This window comes from Anoplophora glabripennis, unplaced genomic scaffold (assembly GCF_000390285.2).
Source record: "Anoplophora glabripennis isolate ALB-LARVAE unplaced genomic scaffold, Agla_2.0 scaffold168, whole genome shotgun sequence".
Taxonomy (NCBI): Eukaryota; Metazoa; Arthropoda; class Insecta; order Coleoptera; family Cerambycidae; genus Anoplophora; species Anoplophora glabripennis.
The window spans coordinates 70,329-91,223 of NW_019416458.1; the positions used below are offsets into that span (position 1 = coordinate 70,329).

The following is a 20,895-nucleotide window of genomic DNA, read 5'->3' on the forward strand; positions in this document are numbered from 1 at the left end:
TTTGAACTGCCTATTCCTGATTTAAACCATCTGCAGGCTCGACTTATAGACAAGATTCGTGAAATTAACAATACCCCGAGCATCTTAGAAAATGTCTTTAATTCTTTGAGGAACAGGTGTGAAAAGTGCTTGGAACAAGGAGGGGGACACTTTCAGCAGCTGCTTTAATTTATTGTTATAACAAGGAGGGGGACACTTTCCGCAGCTCCTTTAATTGTTTGTTATTGTTATCACGATTATTCTTTAAAATAAAGTTATATAGTCATTAACGTTATTGAAACTGACAGCTGCTATACAGCTCGTTGAGAAATGAGGTTAAGTTGGTCGCTATAAGCTACTCCCTACGTCCAATGTGTCAGAGCCAACTTCGACCACGTTTTTATTTGAACGCTCGTTATATATAAACAGACAATTTAAGTCGATAATGTACGTAAAAGCTATAATTTACATATTTACATACAGTATGAATCGTGTTTAAAAAGTCTGTCTAAATATGTGGAGTCTAAAAGTGAACATAACCTTAAATATTCTATCGAGTTTGAACGGGGAAGAAACGTTACCTATGCATAACAAAACAAACGATGTGAAGAAGTTGAGGCTGCAACAGCTCTGGATTATTAGAAAAACGATAAAAAGTTGCATTTTCATTCCAATATATGCCTTGATCTCGTCTTGTTCTCAAGTGACGTCACCACATACACGTAGACACATCATATGTCAAATACTAGGTAAATCCACCATTGTTTTAAGATCGAAATGGTCAATAAACGAATTCTTCATTTACTTTTCATTTGCTGTCGGCGTTTCCATTGGTCTCAGGTGACGTCATACCGAGAAAGGACGAAATTGAGCCGGCTGACGACCACACCATACTATTTTCACACCACGGTTTGTGGTTGTGCTGGATATTTGACACTCAATAACTCGTATCTAGATCGTTTTGTCACATGTTCAATTAAAAATGTAGAGGTACTTACAAATTAGTCTAGCTTGAACTTAAAAAATGGTATATATAAAACACTTTTTGACTTACTACGGAATGACGATTGCTTTTCCTTGTAGATCTACACCTTTCTGATATGCTCGATCCTAGCCGACGAAATCTACGAGAACTCCAAGGACATCTGCGAAAGATGTAAATGTCGCGACGAAGACGAGTTTCTCCTCGACTGCACCGACCAAGGTTTCAAATACATCCTAGCCAACTGGCCCGCGCACAACAAGACCCTGGTGGCAACTTTCAGCTACAACAACATAACCACCCTGGAGATTCTGCCGCCTACCAATCAAACTGTCCGGCTGGTTTTCGACCATTGCAACATAAAGTATCTAGATCCCGGCGCCTTTAAAGAGGTTAAAAATGTGGAGTTCATAGATCTGAGCTACAATTTGCTGACGAGTAAGTCACTGTGAGTTTTTATCCGAGCTAGATTCGATTGGACTGGACACGCGTCGACCTGATCTCAATCTCTCAAACCCACTTAATTGACGTTCTTCCATTGTTGGTTGCTTAATTTATTTTCATCTAGACTACAGTAGATCTATGGTTTGAAAGTTCAAACCTACTTACATTCCAATGTAACTACTGATACGACATAGTCCGACCTACCCACTGAATACGAACGATTAAAATTAACCCGCTTTACATTTTATAGTTATCAATGGTTACTAACTTTTCTTCTTTGACTTGTAGCTGAGGAAATTGATGGGGAAGACTTCAAGGGACCTTACAACAAGAGCGTCTACTGCCCTATAGCAGTGAAACATCTTAACTTGGCCTACAACCAGATCCACAGTTTGCCGCGGAAGTTCTTCGAGAGCATGCCGTACCTAGAGGAACTGAATCTGGCAGGAAACGACTTTGTGACTCTGGATCCGAACACACAGATGGCGCTGGCGACGCTCCCGAACTTAAGGGTAAGCTTACGATGGAATAGTTTTCATAGCGTGTTTAGTACAAAAAAAAACATCGAAGAACAGTGTTTGACATCATTTGATAGGATTTTTTATAAAAAAAATTTAGAATTTGAATTAACTTAATATATTTAAAATAGAGTAGTAAATTTCTAATTATTAAATATTTTTCTAATAACTTTAAAGACAAATGTACATTTCAGCTTAGGAATCTAGTGTGTACACAAGCAGTTAGCCGCTTCTATTGGCGGTTGTTGGCACTGCTAACTTAGCAACATAAGAAAACAAGGCAATGTAAATGTAATCAAAATTCTTTTGTTATAAGATAATCTTCGCTTTGTTCGATACACCCTGTATGTTTCATAATTTGTTTAACGCCTGGTTGACACAAATGTCGATTACTAACCAATGATCCGCGAAGTTTTACAGCTAATTAATGACTGAATTATTAATATAGGCATATTTGAGAAAAAAAAACGCGTGAAACTGACTTTCATTTGTTAACTCAGCAGTATCGAGCCTCTGTCAACTTTTTTACCTAATTAATTTATGGCAAATAAATTACTAACTCTTTAGTCTAGTATTTGCGAGGGAACGCCATAACGTGGAAAGTATACAGGGTGTGCTATTAAAGGACAAATATAGGTAGAATATGCAGCGATTCTTCTTGAAGTGTTTCTTGTTTTAGTAATACCAACCACTTGATTGACATATTAAAAAATCCACAATTTTTACACCTACAATGCAATGTGAAATACAAATTACAAATATGGGGGTTCCTCAAGGCTCTGTACTCGGCCCAGTTCTCTTTTTGTTTTACACAAATGACCTGGATTCTCATACTACTGACGCAAACTTTATTATACAAATTAAAACTTCCCACCTGGAAAGTATCGTAACAATAAAAACCTGAGACACGATTTTCATTTCTGCTCACGACGACATACGATTGTTAAATTTTGGTTTGAATATGACAATAAAATCGATGAATGAAAGAATGTTATTTTAATAAGTGTTTTTAATTGATTTTCCTCCGCTTCCATACAATAATAAAATCTTTGCTCCACTTTCGAACGAACATTTCGAAGCATCTCGGGACTTATCTGACGACATTCTTCAACAATTCACCGAATAAGCTCCTTAAGTGAGTTCGATCGTGTTGCATAAATTTTTGACTTTGTGTCCCCATAGAAAAAAGTCAAAGGGCGTTAGATCTGGCGATCTGAGAGGCCACTCAATTGAACCTCTGCTACGGCAAACTTCCACAATCATCGGGTAGATATTCGTTTCCAGTAGATTCAGATACATGTTTCCATCCAGATTTCCCGGTAGGGAGAAAGGCCCTATCCCTATGAGATGATTGAGATGGTCTCCCAGTATGCCCGCCCAAACATTCAATTTCACGTGAAATGAGTGGATTTTCATCACTGCAGTAGCGGCACCTGCGGGGTTTGAATTGAGATTAAGTTAAGTGAAGTGATCTTGACTTGACTTCCAGATGACCTTATAGGTCTAAGCTATCCCAGAATTCAGGCTCAGCGACCTCAAAAGCTTACATACTTACAGGATAACACCCGTGAAAGGACTTTTCTTTACTTTGACCTTGAAATGATCTTGAATTGACTTGAAGGTGACCTTTAGGGTTATGCTATCTCCAGATTCAGATTTTGCGAGCCCAAAAACCTATACTCACTGGTCAAAATACAATACAAGTCTTTTCTTCAGTTTGACCTTGAAACGACCTTTACTTGAGATCCAGGTGACCCTAGATAGCTAAGCTATCCCCGAATTCAGGTGCAGCGATCCCAAAAGTATTGTACCTACTGGTCCAAATTCATTACATGCCTCAGTTTTTGAATCCATCAACTTGAAACTTCGTGAAGATTACTCGTGTCTACAGCCAAAATCACATACTCCCCCCCCTCTTTATCTCTGAAACTATTCATAGGATCAGTTTGGGCCCATGATAATTTTTGATCAGAAAGTCAAAAACTATAACATACTGCAATTTCAGAAAAATCAACTGGGGCCCATTTTCCGTTGATTTTGTGCGGGGTTCTTTTACACTAAACCAAACAATTAAAAGGTCAAAAGAATTTCCGAAATTTTTCCGTGATTTTTGACAAATTTTTGTATTTTTTTTCCGAGTTCACGGACTTGGAAAAATTTTTTTCAGCAAAGCCATTGCATGGACCACATAGCTTGTTTATTCAGCTTTAATTTCCTTTTTTTTAAATTTCGGTATGACCATTATTCTATTATTCATCGAAATCTCGGCAACAAATGGTCGTACAGAAAATTGAAGAGCAGTTTTGAAAACTTTAATAAATGTCCTATAACATGTTGCCGCAACTTTTCGGAATTTTTTTTTTCGTCTTTTACACGAATTTAAAAAACAGGAAAAAAAATGGTTTTTTTTTAGAAAATTGACGGCTAAATTAGAAATATTCACGAAATGACTAATGTTAAGCATGACTTTTATTAACTTTCGAAATTTTTTTCAGAAGAAAAAGGGTAGTTTTGAAAAAAAACTGTTTTTTAAGTGATTACAGACTGCACAAAAATTAATTACAAAGTCTCAAAAAACGGTATGACTGGATCGAAATCTGGTTTGGATCAACTTTAATTTTAATTTAATTAAAAGCTGATGAACAGAAGCATAGAACAGAAAAGCCGAATCGTGCTGGAAACAATTGCATTTTGTTTTCTTCAATGTCCGGAAAGTTTTCTAAAAAAAAAAAATCGAAAATTTTTTGAAAATTTTTCGAAAAATATATATTTTTTAAATCAATTTATAAGTTATTTGCGGTAAAAATGTTTTTTCCATTTTAATCATGATTATGCAGTGTTTAAGCTCAAAAATCGTGACCCTTTAATTTTTTTCAAAAGTTTGACTGTTTGAAACAAAAAAACGGTTCGCTAGATCGAGATGAAACTTCACACGGCTTTTTTGGGTATATCGAACTGTAAAAGTCATGTTTAACATTAGTCATTTCGTGAATATTTCTAATTTAGCCGTCAATTTTCTAAGAAAAACATAAATTACCCTTTTCTTCCTGTTTTTTTAAACTCGTGTAGAAGAGGAAAGAAAAAGTAAATTTCCGAAAAGTTGAGGCAGCATTTTATAGGAAATTTATTACAGTTTTCGAAACTGCTCTTCAATTCTCTATACGACCATTTGTCGCCGAGATATCGATGATTGAACACAAAAGGATCCTTTTCCATTAAAAGTCCAATATTTTGATGAATAATGGTCGTATCGAAATTTAAAAAAAAGGAAATTAAAGCTGAATAAACAACCTATCCGGTCCATGCATTGGCTTAGCTGAAAAAAATTTTTCCAAGTCCGTGAACTCGGGAAAAAAATATAAAAAAATTTGCAAAAATCCTAAAAATTTTCGACCGAAAAATCTAAAAACTAGAATCTTTTCACTTAAATACAGTCTGTCAAAAATCACGGAAAAATTTCGGAAATTCCTTTGACCCTTTAATTGTTTGGTTTAGTGTAGATTTGTCCAAGGAAAATAAATTATATTATTATTATTATTTCAGGTATTGAACTTGGCAAGTAACGACCTAACGGACCTTGACGGCGATGCTATAAAAAGTTTAAACAAACTGGTTGAGCTGAATCTGAGCTCTAATCACTTAGACTTCGTTCCAGAGACTCTGGACTATCTCGGCAAACATTTGAAGGTCTTGGACCTCAGTGACAACTTTATTTTCGAATTAAGAGACGGCAGCTTTTTGGGTAAGACGAGATAATTTTAAAGTTATACACGTAATAATAACTTTATAAAGAAAAAAAAAGTTTCTACTTATTTGAAACATTTTGGGCCACCCTGTATATTCCAGTTCTGTATACTGCCAATTAATTTTGCTCTGCAGTTTTCGACAATATTTTATGTCGTGATTAGCTACAAGACAAAATATTTGTTCGGATTTACATTTTAATAATTAACGATATGTGCTATAAATATTCCAAAGACTTAATTAAAGTCCAGAAACCAGTTATACCATTTTTTTACGTAGCTTAAAGGTTCGGTCATTTACATACATTTTATAATTAGGGCGGCGATTGACTGCACTTTTAAAAGAACTAAAAGTAAATCTAACACAGTTAAATTGTTAAGGAAATTACAATTTTACTATAAAATACATTAAATGTACCTAAGCAAAAGAATAATGGATGTGAACATATTACGAAGCCCTTTCCACAACCATTTTTGTCTTTGAACTAATTTTTTCTGATTTTTTTTTCAACAACAAGAAATAGGAATCGAATCTGGTTCGTGAGGCGGTTACTGCAACAATATCTTTGCAATTTTGAGTAATTTTCATGAACTTTTTAGGAGTGACCAGTATCACGGAACTGTACTTAGACGACTTGCCCAGACTGACCACCATCTATGTCGACACTTTTGCTAACTTGCCCAATTTAAGAAAATTATCCCTTCGGAACAACGTGAATTTGATGACGATAGACAGGGAGGCGTTTGGAATCAATCAAACTTTAGAAGAGGTGAGTAAAGCAGACTTAGCGTCAAATTTGGTGAAATTGTTAGTATACAATAATTAGTCAATCAATCTTGCAAAAATCAACTCGGAATTACTGGAATTTTGGTGAATGTCTATTGAAATTTTAGTTGAATTCGATTGGAATTGTAGATATTGTAATTTTATTAGAATTTAACCGAAATCCAATTTGGAATTCTATTGGACTCAATTCAGTCGGCTATTAGAATTCAATTTTAGTGGAATTCGAATTTTAATACACTTTTACCAGAATTCAGTGGAAAAATATATACGATTTCATTAGGCGGCTATTAGAATTCAATTCGCAGATTATTGGACTCCAATTCATCTGGTGGAATTTAACTGAATTTAACCTAAAATAGTTATTAGAATGCAATTGGAATTGTGGGTTTCAAGTGAAATTCTATTGGAATTCTATTGGAATTGTAATATTTTATTTTACCGAAATCCAATTATTGGAATTCCATATGATTCTTATTTTATTCACTTTAGTTGTCTCCTGTTAGAATTCAATTCGGATCTCATCGAATTCCAACTGAAATTTTTGTAGAATTTAATGGGAATATCATTTCGATTGCCTCTACAATTCAATTTTACATCTTTAAAGCCCTATGATAGAATTTGATTGAATTCAGACTAATATAGTTAATAGAATAGAATTTGAAGTATAAGGATATTTGATTGAAATTTTGGTGGAATTCGATTGAGGATTTTAGTAGAATTTTGCGGAAATCCAATTGGCGAATTCCATAGGATTCTTATTAGATTTATCATTTTGATTGCATCTACAATTAAATTTTACATCTTTAAAGCCTTAAGATCCCGTTGGAATTTGATTAAATTTAGACTAAAATGGTCTGTAGAATACAATTAAAATTTTAGCGAAATTTGATTGAAATTTTAGGTATTACATCTGCAATTTTAGTAGAATTTAATGGGAATATCATTTAGATTGTCTCGATAATTAAATGTTATATCTTTAAAGCCCTAAAATCCTGTTGGAATTTAATTGAATTCGGACTAAAATAGTCAGTAGAATACAATTAGTATTTTTGCGGAATTTGAAATTTTAGTGGAATTCGATTGGGATTGTATTGGAATTTGAATAGATTTTGCGGAAATGCAATTAAAGAATTCCATAGGATTCTTATTAAATTTAATTTAGTCGTTAAGAGTGAATTCAAATCTGATTGGATTCCAACTGGAATTCTAGTGGAATTTAATGGGAATATTACTTTGATTGTCCCCACAATTAAATTTTACATATTTAAAGCCTTAAAATCCCGTTGGAATTTGATTGATTTCAGACTAAAATAGAGAATAGAAAACAATTAGAATTTTAGAAAAATTTGATTGAAATTTTAGGGAATTCACTTGGGATTGTATTTGAATTTTAGTAGAACATTGCCAAAATCCAATTGGCGAATTCCATGGGATTCTTATTAGATCCAGTTTAGTAAGCTATTAAGATTCAACTCAAATTTCATTGGATTCCAACTCGAATTTTAGTAGAATTTAGTGGGAATGTCTACAATTAAATTTTACATCTTAAAAACCCTAAGATACTGTTGGAATTTGATTGAATTCAGACTATAATAGTCATTAGAATAAAATTAGAATTTTAGCGGAATTTGATTGAAATTTTACTGGAATTTTGATTGTATTGGAGTTTTAGTAGAATTTTCCGGAAATCCAATCGGCGAATTCGATAGGATTCTTATTAGATTTATCATTTTGATTGCCTCTACAATTAAATTTTACATCTTTAAAGCCTTAAGATCCTGTTGGAATTTGATTAAATTTAGACTAAAATGGTCTGTAGAATACAATTAGAATTTTAGCGAAATTTGATTGAAATTTTAGGGGAATTTGCTTGAGATTGTATTGGAATTTTAGTCGAACTCCAATTGATTCTTATTGGATCCAGTTTAGTCGGCTATTAAGATTCAACTCAAATTACATTGGATTCCAACTAGAATTTTAGTAGAATTTAATGGAAATATCATTTTGATTGTCTCCACAATTAAATTTTAAAGCTTTAAAGCCGTAAAATCCTGTTGGAATTTAATTGAATTCAAATACAATTAGAGGTTTAGCGGAATTTGATTGAAATTTTAGTGGAATTCGATAGAGATTGTATTACAATTTTAGCAGAATTTTGAGATTACGACTCAATTTAGTTGACTGTCATTGGATTCCAACTAAATTTTAGTAGAATTTAATGGAAATATCATATTGATTGTCTCCACAATTGAATTTTAAAGCTTTAAAGCCCTAAAATCCTGTTGGAATTTAATTGAATTCAGATACAATTAGAGGTTTAGCGGAATTTGATTGAAATTTTAGTGGAATTCGATAGAGATTTTATTGGAATTTTAGCAGAATTTTGAGATTACGACTCAATTTAGTTGACTGTCATTGGATTCCAACTAAATTTTATTTAAATTAAATTCTTGATAATCGTTCTAATTTCTTCTATAATTAAATTGTTCATCTTTGGTGCTCTAGAATTCTATTGGAATTTGACCGAATTCAAACTAAAGTTATTAGAATGCATATAATTGAAATTTTTGAGAAATTTAATTGAAATTTTAGTGGAATTCGAATTTTATTAAATACCAGCTGGAATTTTAACACAATTTAATTTAAATCATCTGATTTTTCTGCGATTAACTATTTTTGAAATTTGAGCGAAATCAGACCAAAATAATTACTTGAATAACTTGAATTTTACTGGAAATTACAAAGTTTCCAAGATTAGCTATAGGTATAGGACAATTCAGTTATCTAAAATCAACCACTGTCACCATATTGCACAAATAAATTTATGAAGGATAACGATCAGTTAGTCACAATAAACCATAAATTACCAAGACGTTTATGGTCATTAAAATATTTTTTTAACATGAAACGTCAAGAGAATATGATCGCATTGTCATTAAAACAATTACTTTTAATACTTTTCACATTGTGTTAATTTGTGTTTTCTTTGAACATAAATGACAATAACGTTTACTGATAATAAGAAACGAAAAAAAATTAATAAAAAAGGTGTATTGTTAATTCACATATAACTCATGTTTAATTTAAATACAGTATTTTCGCAGTAATGTGAAATCATATCAATCTCAATCACGATTGTGGTGAAAAAAATGTAGGAACCCATTACATATTTGCGGATAGTAGAGATGAAGTTGTTAGATAAATAATTATAATTGATCAATATTTACCATACGTACGAATAAAAAGTGGAATTCCCCTCTAGGTGGCCACAGAGATGTTCTGTAGAAATATTGATAAACAAACAAAAATAGATTTTTAAATTTTCCATAGGTGTTATTTTTTAAAGTGTCACGTTTGATAGAACATGTTTGGACAAGTTGTAAATCCATTTTAGAAATACCTTTTACGATTAGCGATAGAAAATAGTGTTTTTTTTAGTTAGATACGTATATCTTGAAGTTCGATTTATAAGAAATATTTTTTTTAATTCGAAAGATATATTTCCTGTGGAATTTTGGACTTTTCCGCGAATATCTGTATAAACTTGAACAACACACTTTCACAGAATTAATATTTCGCGTCAGCCTCGGACGTACCTTCTACTCGTTTTTCACTCCGTGCTGTCGACTGGGCTAGCCTCCTTCTCCGAACTTCATCGGGCATTATCGTTTCTAGCCGCATTCGAACCACAAGCGCTCGCTTTATCCAAATTCAAAATGAATATTTCCACAGACTTCTTGACTATGTTTTACATAAAACAATTTACCAAACACAATTTACATTTATTTGCTAATGGCTATATTTAGTGAATAAAACGGTATCGTTACAACAATAGTAAGAATCGCCGACGGTTTCAGTTGTACCTTACCAACAACTCTCTGGCGGAACTGGACTACAGACTCCTTCCGTGGTCCAAACTGAGAGTGTTCGAACTCAAAGACAACCTACTGGAGTGCGATTGCAACCTATACAACATCAGCAGAGACTTGGACGCGTCCATCACCAGGGAACGCGACGGACCCGTTTGCGTCGACCCGAGGACTGACAATATCAGGGAGGTCTACGCCCTAAGCCAAGACATTTGCGGAGTGAAGGTAAGCAGATTATAAAAAAGAAACACTCCTTTTCTATATGAGCAAAACAGGTTAATTAATTTAATAGAACAATTAAATCTGTGATATGTGTCGATTTTGTGTGGAAAAAAACAGCTCGCACTTTTAACATGCCCGTTAAGTCAATACACTTGTTTACATTACCGTAAACATTCACTACACTTTTCACACTAGTGCAGAGAAATAATGCACTTTTAATGCTTGAGAGCAACTCAAAAGATTAAGAAAATCGCGAAAGTGAAAAAAGTGCACAAAATTACTTAATTTTTGTAATAATTTCATTTCCTATTAAAAAATGTTTAAATATTTGTGCCCACTTAATTTTACACTAGTGTTAAAAGTGTACTATGTACTTTTTACACCACCACAGAAAGTCAATGCACTTTTAACATTATCCAGAAAATTCAAAATACTTTTCACATCAGTGCAAGAACACTTAACACTAATGGGAAAACTCAGAGTTTAAGGAAATCTAGCACCTCTTAAGTGAAAGAAAATACATAAAATTATATATTTTTTATAGTACTAATGTTCTTGAAAACTTAACCTTTCACATATTTGGTTTGGAAAATGTGGAAGATTTTTCGGACTAGTCTGAAAAGTGTCGTAAATTCCACACATTTTTTTTGCGCAAATACACTTTTTACACTGAAATGGAAAATGCACTTTTAACATTACTCTGAAAACTCACGACGCTGAACATTAAACAACAAATAACAATAGTGTGTAAAGTCAGAGTTAAATAAAATAAAATATACAAAGTTCTTATTAAAAATTTGGTTTAGAAGATGTGGGAGATTTTCAGAGTACGTAATATGAAAATTGTCGCAAACTCGAGTTAGTGTTAAAAGTGTGCAATGCACTTTTTACACCAAGTGGAAAGTCAACGCACTTTTAACATTATCGAAGAAATTCACGACACTTTTTACATTAGTGCAAAACCCAACACACTTATTCACTAGTGAGCACACTCATAGTTTAACAAAATTTATTTCCCTTAATAAAGTGAAAGAAAATGTACAAAATTACGTATTTTTGTAATAAATCATTTCCAATGTAAAAGTTTAACTGTACCTATCTGTGTGTTTCTAATTATATAAGAACAATTTAATCTCTCACAAATTTAGTTTAGAAAATGTGAAAGATTTTTGGTTTAGTATGAAAAGTGTCACAAATTTTGCTATAATGTTAAAAGTGTACAATGCACTTTTACACTCGCACAGAAAGTCATTGCACTTTACCATTAGTGCAAAAAAGAACATACCTTTAACACTAGTGGTTTAACTCGAAATTTAAGGTCTCCTAAGTGAAACAAAGTAAACAAAATTACTATTTTTTTGTAATAATTTTATTTCTTATTTAGAAAGTTTAAATACATATACAGGGTGGGCCATTAGTGTGAGAAAGTAAAATAGCTCCCTTGTTCATAATACAGAAAAAAAATTTATATAAAAATTGTACAAAATCAAAAAGCCTACAGGACAAAATTAATATGAAACACACAGGGCGATGAGTAAAAACGGGACACGCCAAATATTACATTTTTTAAATGTAACACCCTGTATATTCTTAAATAATGTGGATTTCTGATAAAATTCTATATATGGCAATATAAACAGTTTAACATTTCAGGGCGGGGTTGCCAAGTATGTAAAAAATTCTTTGAATTTTGGAAAAACATGACCTCGAAGAAGTTGTATTAACTTTCAACTACGAACACTTGGAGCAGAAATATTTGACAGAGTTATAGGCAAATGTTAGACAAAGAATCCTATATTATCTAATATCGATATTTTATACAGAGCATTTCTTATAATACGATCATTTTAAGAAAGTTCAAACTTGATTTTTTAAAATTTTTCAAATGGAACACCAACTTTTATTAAGTATGTTCTACATCTAAAGTTGTTAGTTTTTAAGATATAGCAACATTTCTGGAAAAAACTAATTTTTATTATTTTCGGTCGCACGAAATGGCTTTTGGAAAAAACTGTCACATTGTGTCAACTTGTCAGTTCATAATTTATCATTTCATTTTGAGTTAATTTTATTAATTAATATTTATTTGTGGTATTCTATAAAATAATAAAAATATACAGGGTGTTCCATTTAAAAAATGTAATATTTCGCGTGTCCGGTTTTTACTCATCACCCTGTATGTTTCAAATTAATTTTGTAGTTTAGGTTTCTTGATTCTGTATAACTTTTATATAAACTTTTTTCTGTATTATGAGTAATAAGGGAGTTATTTTACTTTCTCACATTAATGGCCCACCCTGTATTTATTCAAAATGCGTATTATGTTCCTAATCGTATAAGGAAAATTTAACCCTTTACGCAAATTTGATTTAGAAAATGACAAGAAATTTCGGACTAGCGGAAAGTGTCGTAAATTTCACATTAGTGTTAAAAGTGTGCAATGCGCTTTTTACACCAGCAGGACACTTTTAACGTTAGTGCAAAAAACCAACATAACACTAGTGGGTAAACTCTGAGCTTAAGGGTCTCTCAAGTGAAAATATACAAAATTTAACTTCCTACACAAAATTGGTTTACACAATTTTCGGACTAGTGTGAAAAGTGTCATAAATTTCGCATTAATGTTGAAAGAATGCAATACACTTATTACACCAGCATGGAGTCACTGCACTTTTAAGAATATATCGCAAAACTTCACATTACACTAGTGTGAAGAATTTATGCGTATTTACCATTGGGTTAATTCAAAATTTAAAAAAATCTAAGGTTACTTAAGTGAAAGAAAAGTGTTAAAATCTTTGTTATAATTTTGTTTCTCATTCGAAAACTTCAAATATCCACTTCACATTGTTCAAAATGTATGTATTTTTCTGGTTATGTAAGAAAAAATCAACTTCTCGCATTAATTATTTTTAGAAAGTGTGGCGAACTTTTGAACTAATGTAAAAAGTGTCATAAATTTTGCATCATTTAGTTTTTTTTTGCATTGACTTTTCGGAGTAATGTAAAAGTGTATAGTTTTTCTCGGGCAAAATCAGTACACAGTATTTTATGTACATGTCCAGGCTTGAAATAGGCCACCCCGTATACAGGGTGTATCCTAAGTCTATGTCATAAATTAAGGGGGTGATTCCTTGGGTCATTTTAGGACCAAAAGCCATAATAAAACAGAGCCCTAAAGTTCCTGGTTTCCAAGATAGAGGGCGTTAAAGTTTTTGAAAAATATCACATTTTTTCATTTATCTCTGAAGTTGTTTCACGTATCTTGATGAAACTTAGTAAAATGATGTAAAGGTAATAATTCGGCATATTTTTATATAAATATGTCAAGCAGTGACGGAGATTCAGGGCAGCTTTGACATTAAAACCCTCAGAAAAACTACTACACTGGATTTTCAGAAAAAAAGGTCATTTTCGAGTTATATTTTTTTTTGTTCTTATTTAATTTTAAAATAATTTCTAATAGATGGTTTAAAAAAATGAAACAGATTTAAGGCAACGAATCATAAATGGATGTCAGCAATTTTTTAAAATGTAGGACAGTCGTTGAGATTTTCATTTTGCTGGCATTTGTCTGACTTGCTGACATCCATGTTTTTAATCTGCTTTATTTTCTACTGGTGTTTAATTTTTTTTAACCATGAAATACCTGTTATTTAAATTAAATATGAACAAAAAATATATAAAAATGGTTTATTGTGTGAAGAAAATGCAAGAAACCTTTTTTATTAAAAAAATGACAGTAAATTAAACGCGCTTATTAATTTTTCTGAAAATCCAGTGGCGTAGTTTTTCTGAGATATAGAAATATATCGAATTATTATCTTTAAATTATAGTTACATCATTTCCCCAAGTTTTGTCAATCTACGTCAAACAACTTCAGAAATAATGGAGAAAATGTGATATTTTCCAAAAACTTTAGCGCCCTCTATCTTGGAAACCAGTAACTTTAGGGCTCTGTTTTATTAAGGCTTTTGGGCCTAAAATGACTCAATGACCCCCTTAATTTATGACATAGACTTAGGATACACCCTGTACCTATATTAACAAAAATAATCACTCGTGTTACGATTTTTTTATTATTCCATTAAACGAATTGCCCATAAACCGTTCCTATCACTGCTAGAAACAGTTCCACTATCTGAAAAATCCCCAAATACAACGATTGTAAAACGAAGGAATAAAACCCGATTATCAGTCCTATTTTTAGAAATACATTAGAACACGGACCCTGCCCTGTATTTATTTTTTAAATATAAACACGGGTCTATTTGGAACCGAGGAAATGATCTAGCGCGACTTATTTTACGCCTATTCCAGACCCCAATCAGAACGCGACGTGTATGCGCGATTAAACGATTTACTTCGTCGGTAGCGCGAAACAAACTGCGGCGCTTTGACAGATTTATAACGTTTACCCGAAAACTAGATCGTATCCTATGAGGTAGGTGGTCGAAATGAGCACACGGTTCATCGCGGCGGCTTAGCAATTCAAATAAACACAAAATAAAATAAAACATAGGATATATCTCCTATAGTTTGTTATATAGAATGTTTTCTAAACAGTTGAGAATTAAATATATAGTAACCCAGTAAATATGGAGACTATACCCTTGTCTTTACACGGTTTGTTAGAAATTTGACAGCCGTTACATCAGTAGAAGGCAGATTAAGCATAAATAAACAAAACAGTAGGCAACCTGCATGACAGTTGAATTATTTCGAACCGTAAAAATTTAAATTTTGTCACGTGATCAAGGACGCTTTGTGACGTCATATAGTGCGACAGAGAACACAACCTGCTTAGCGCGGCAATAACACTTTTCGTCGGGCAGAGGCAAAAATCCATTCTCGTAAGTCTTCTAGTGGCGCACATCAAGTCCTCCATGTGTCTCTATAAACAAAAATCTAATGGATTCAGATCTGGTGTATGGGCTGGCCAATGATGCGAACAGTTTATGAAATTATCGGATCTCTTTCGATAACGTCTAAAACGTGTTCTTCCGTCGCGATATAAACTTTATATAATTTTATTGAATAATGAAACTAATTATTTTATTGAAACTAAACATAAATTCAAATTGCCCCTTATGGTATTATATACACAAAATTATGTAGAGGATCCTTAATTAAACGAACTTTTGTGCGTTAAGTTTGATGATTTTCTTCCCGCAAAATAGTCGGGTTTAGAGCGCAAGTTTTTTTTGTTTATTTTTATGTATACTGTCGCCTACTGCGGTATTCAAACTCCTAACACACTGTTTATAAATGAAGCGAATATACTGTCGAATTTAAAACCCTATTTCCAGACACACCAAATGAAAAATAATGCACCAGGGCAAGATATTAACTGTTTAAGGTATCACGGGTGTTACAGGAGAACAATGCACTTGGTCGGGGTATATTGTTGACCTCGGTGCATTATTATCCTCATAACACTCTATGTACCTTAATTACTATTAAATTTAAAGTTCCAGTTAAGCAATTACGCAAAATGATTTATGTGCATTTTATGCATTATTTTTAACAATTTTGAAATTCAGTTTTCCAAATAACATTGTTTGAATAATCTTTCATTCTCTAACGTAACAGTCACCCCAGAAAAAAAAAGTATTTTCAGTGGTCATAATTGTTTAGTAAATCGAACGGACGCTACTGGTTGCTGGAGGAGTTAAAAGTACTCACATTGAACACCTCTTCGATCTTGCATTAAACAGACTGATATAATTTTGTACTCTTCAATTTTTGACATTTCGTCATATTACACCCTGTATGACAATATTATTTAAAAAATGATTTGAATGACCAGTGTGAAGTTAGCAGCCAAAAGTTAGCAGTTACCGGAAATACCAGAACGATCATAGGCGTACGGTTCAAGGAATACTTAAAAATATGTAAAACAGAAGTCCTGCAATTACTCCAGAAATCACCGACAGGACGATATTAATGACAGCCAAAAAATAATAATTGAATATCAATTAGTAGTAGTAGAATTCATTAAAAAAAATAACTTAAATTTTTGAATATTTTTGAATTTTTTAATTTTTTAATTCTCGGATATTTTATTTTATTCCTTTTTTATATTTAAAATTTAAATTTTTTGGTTTTCTTAATTTTTGGATTTTTTAAATTGTAAGTGTGATTTTTTAAATATAATTTTATTATTTTAAATTTTCGAATATTTAATTTTTTTCATTTTGAATTTTTTAAATTTGGAATATTTTAATTTTCGGACATTTTATATTTTCTTCATTTTATAATTTTTGGATTTTTGAATTTTAAAATTTTTTTTTTTTTAATTTTGGATTTTTTCTAGTTTTTGGAATTTTTTATGACTTGAATTTTTTACTACTATTACTATTACTACCACTACTATCATTACCACTACGTACGACAATCGATTTTCAACCATTTTTTTCTTTCATTTTTTTCAATTTGAATTTTTTAATTTTGGAATTTTTAAATTTTGAAATTTTTTAATTTTGGATTTTTTTTAGTTTTTGGAATTTTGTAGGATTTGAATTTTTTATTACTACTACTACTACTACCATTACTATTATTACCACTACTACCACTACCACTACCACTACCAGGTAAGACAATCGATTTTCAACAATTTTTTTTGATTTGTCATTATCATTAATATCTTCATCCTGACTGACTTCTGGAATAATTGTAAAACTTCTGTTATTACATATTCTTAAATATCTCTTGAAACGTACAAAATTTAACAGTACGCCTATGGACGTTCGGGTATTTCCGGAAATTTAGCTGCTAACTTCACACCGGTATTTGAATGTGCTTATTTCATTTTAACGCTTCCATCTTTCTTTCAGTCCAAAAGAAATCTGATTGGACATGCCATACGCCACTTCGAAACGTTGCGGGTGGTTCTGATCACCCTGAGCTGCATGTTTACCCTGGCAACGTTCATAGCTCTGACAGTGGCGTTCCTGCGGTACAGGAGGGGGACGGCTTTCCGAAGCTACAATTTCACCACGCAGGTGCAGTACAACCCGTTACAAACTCAGTTCCGCATATAGTTTTGTAGTAAATATATTTTTTTAATTTATTTTAATTCATGTTTGTGAAAATATTTCTGATTTTCATAGTCTAGGTAACGTTTGTAAATTTTGTTTAGTTGTTTTTTTGTTGTAAGATGTAGCTTTAAAAGTACTGGAAATATTTGCTAATCGTGTAGTTAAAGTTTAACCCCCGTTGAAAGAAATAATGAAATTTTTATATCGAATTTTATTTTAAAATCTGTCAAAACTTAATTTTTAAAATAAAGCTTAGTGCAAAAAATTTTAACATCTATAGTTTTTTAAATACAAACCTGTTTCACATTCGCAATTTGTAGCATCTTTTTATACGTCACAAAAAATTGGTAAATTTACGAATGAAAATTAGGGTCACCTTTTATAATAAAAAATGTATCTTCAGATTTTAACAGGTCAATTAGTAAATAGAAGTTGTCACTTTTCTGCAATATTTTCTATTTTTTTGAGCCATGTTTGACCTGAATCACACCAAATTCCGCATTGCTGCACTGCACTGCTATGCAATTTGTCAACCACTTGTCAACAGCTGAGATTTATTGCCCAGTCGCCCAGTTCGGCTGTATGTGTACGCCGTTTGCCCACGCGCACGTTCTTCAACTGGACGTATAGATTTCTACCACCTTCGCGTTTAGTTCGACCAGACATGTATATGGGTATGGCTAAATAAATATGGGAACAAGTTTTTCAAATATTTCAATGCTGAGTTGCTGCTTAGCGACCGAGTCTGGTACATACCTTGAAATTGTAGGTTCTTCAATTGACTTCGGAAAAACTATACCACAAGGACCAGTTCTTGGTCCGGTTCTCCTCTTAATTTGTACCAACGATTTGCCTTGTGTGACTAGTCACTTTGCCGATGATATAAACCTCATTATCCGCAATCATATAATCAACTAAACGTAAATTCTACTATTTAACAATAAGACAGAAAATATCAGTAGTGATACTTTAAAAAAAACCTTGTTTGAAATTTACAGAAACCAAAAATTGTAGTAATATGTAATATGTACTAATTAAAATTGGTGCTGTCGAATAAACATTATTAACTCACCAAAATCGGTTGATAAATTCTTAGTTAATTTATTGGTTAAAAAAATTGGTACATGTATAACTGATTTAAGTCAATAATCTTGACAACAACAAAACAAAACAAACTAAGAAAAAACATAAAGCAATAAAGCAAAGGTTATCATTTTCCACAAACAGAAAGACGAGCTGGATGAATGAACGAATTCCTTTGATCGTTTTTGAGTTATTGCCTTCTCACTTACACAAATCTATCAGCAGTTTATTTTCGGCACCCTCTTAATGACTGTTAAGCACATAAAACGTGCCATAACTGTCACCGCACATTTTTATTGCCAGACAGGAACTAATACGCGTGGCTTGTAGTTTATTATTTTTTATTATTTTTTTTTCTACGATCTTAGCCTCGGGCTTAGCCATTATTTATAAGCTACTGTTCCTGACAAGAGCTAAGCTACTGATGAACGTTTAAAAAATTGATTATAAATATTAAAATTTATGTGAACGCGACTTGAAGAGAAATAATACATATACGAAACTTACCCTACAAATTATGTAGATCTCAACACAACAATTAAATCTAGATAGTGGCGTTGAAAAGTATTGTCGAAAAGTGGGAATTTAGAAGTGTTTGTACGATGATTACACAAGTTAGCCTCTTGCTCAAGGTTATTTGAAGGTCAACTCTTGTTTTTTGACACACAATTTTTAACCTCAGATTCTGTAAGAACGCGAAATTTTACGGTCGGAGACGTGGTACATTTTCAAGGTCATTTGAAGATCAAATCCACCATTTGATCTTCTTAGGTTGGTACTTCGTCAGGGTAGCGAGAAAAGGACTCCCATAAAAGTTATTTGGATCATCGGGGACCGCAATTTGGTGACCTTAGATTGACCTTGAAGATCATTTTCATAAAAATCACTAGAATCGACTCTAAAGCGGTGAGATGATGATTTTCGTATCCACGAGATCTAGTTTTCATAATCTTGAGGGCATAAAAATAGCAACGATAGACTTCTTATTCGAGAATGTGCTGCTACATACTGACAGCTTGTGTCCTTAGCATAACTGGTTGCATAGTGAGGATATTTCAAATCCTGCTACCTCAGATATGCTTGAGGAGTTGCCCCGAAAGTGGATGTGTGACATCCTAAGGTATTCAGAGATATTACCTTAAAAAAAACGAACGTTGACCTTGAAGTAACCTTGGGCATGGCACACAAGGTCAAATCCAAGATCTCCAATGACCCAAACGTTTGTAGAAGTCGTTTTCCAGATTTCTCGGTAGAAATCCTTCAAACGATCTTCAAAATGAGAAAAATTAACCACGTCTCCGAACGTAAAATTTCTCACTCTTTCAAAATCCGGGGTCAGAAATTGTATTACCATAAAAAATAAGAGTTGACCTTCAAATCACCTTGAACATGAACTTAAAAAATAAATCAAACGTAAAATTTGTCGCTGTTTAAGAATCCGGGGATAAAAATTGTTTCGCCATAAAAAAAATAGCTTTGAACATGAACTTCGTCAAATGTACACCGGATTCGGATTCAGCCACCCTAAAAACGTATGAGTATCGTGGCCTAGTCTATCACACATTGATTTTTTTTGCCCGCGGAAGAAATCGGCCTTATAGCAGCAAAAATAAAAATGACCTGGACAATAAGATTTCTAGACTTCTGAAGACTAGAAAATGAACTTACACGAATTATTATATTTCCTCTTAAAGGTGTTCTATAGCAAATAGGCAACCAACAATACATATTTATAGATTTTATCACACAGTTTGTCTAAATATGAATTAATGCACAAATAACAGACTTTCCCCCATTTAACACAGGTTTTCTATAAAATGGAGTTAGTTTGAAACTCAAATTTCTTTTTATAATATAATTCTTAAGGATATCTTTCAGGAATAAACTGCCTTTGTTTTTAACAGTATAGAAATATGTTATTAAGGGCGCCATATTCTTTAAATAGTGTTTTCCGCAAAGACAAATAATTTAAAACATTTAATAACTGAATAATCTAAAGCTTATCAAATAATAGGAATGTTATGTCATGCCACCTGAGTATTTTCAAAGACGCCGCAGAAAAACGAATAAACAGGTGCAAAAAACGATCAAACCATCAAGGTTTTAGGTACTGAAATCTACGAAAATACTAACTTTTTTTATATATAACTCTACATGTAAATATTCTTATAACATTTACTTGCTTAGTCCTACATATAAAATTGTTTACTTTTATTTATAAGTACGT

At 32.3% G+C, this 20,895-nt stretch overlaps 2 protein-coding genes across 4 annotated transcripts in view; one reads left to right on the forward strand and one right to left on the reverse strand.

Moving 5' to 3' along the window:
* LOC108907269 (leucine-rich repeat neuronal protein 3) overlaps positions 1-17,794 on the forward strand; it is a 21,937-nt gene extending 4,143 nt beyond the window's left edge. Inside the window, exons 2-7 of the mRNA XM_023454603.1 lie at positions 1,063-1,399; positions 1,694-1,917; positions 5,467-5,665; positions 6,267-6,436; positions 10,311-10,547; positions 17,382-17,794. Of these exons, the coding sequence (XP_023310371.1) occupies positions 1,063-1,399; positions 1,694-1,917; positions 5,467-5,665; positions 6,267-6,436; positions 10,311-10,547; positions 17,382-17,588 (1,374 nt within the window). The 3' untranslated portion in view covers positions 17,589-17,794. The remainder of the gene's footprint in view (positions 1-1,062; positions 1,400-1,693; positions 1,918-5,466; positions 5,666-6,266; positions 6,437-10,310; positions 10,548-17,381) is intronic.
* Positions 1-20,895, reverse strand: part of LOC108907268 — a 97,083-nt gene that overhangs the window by 20,650 nt on the left and 55,538 nt on the right. The gene's annotated exons all lie outside the window — the stretch shown is intronic.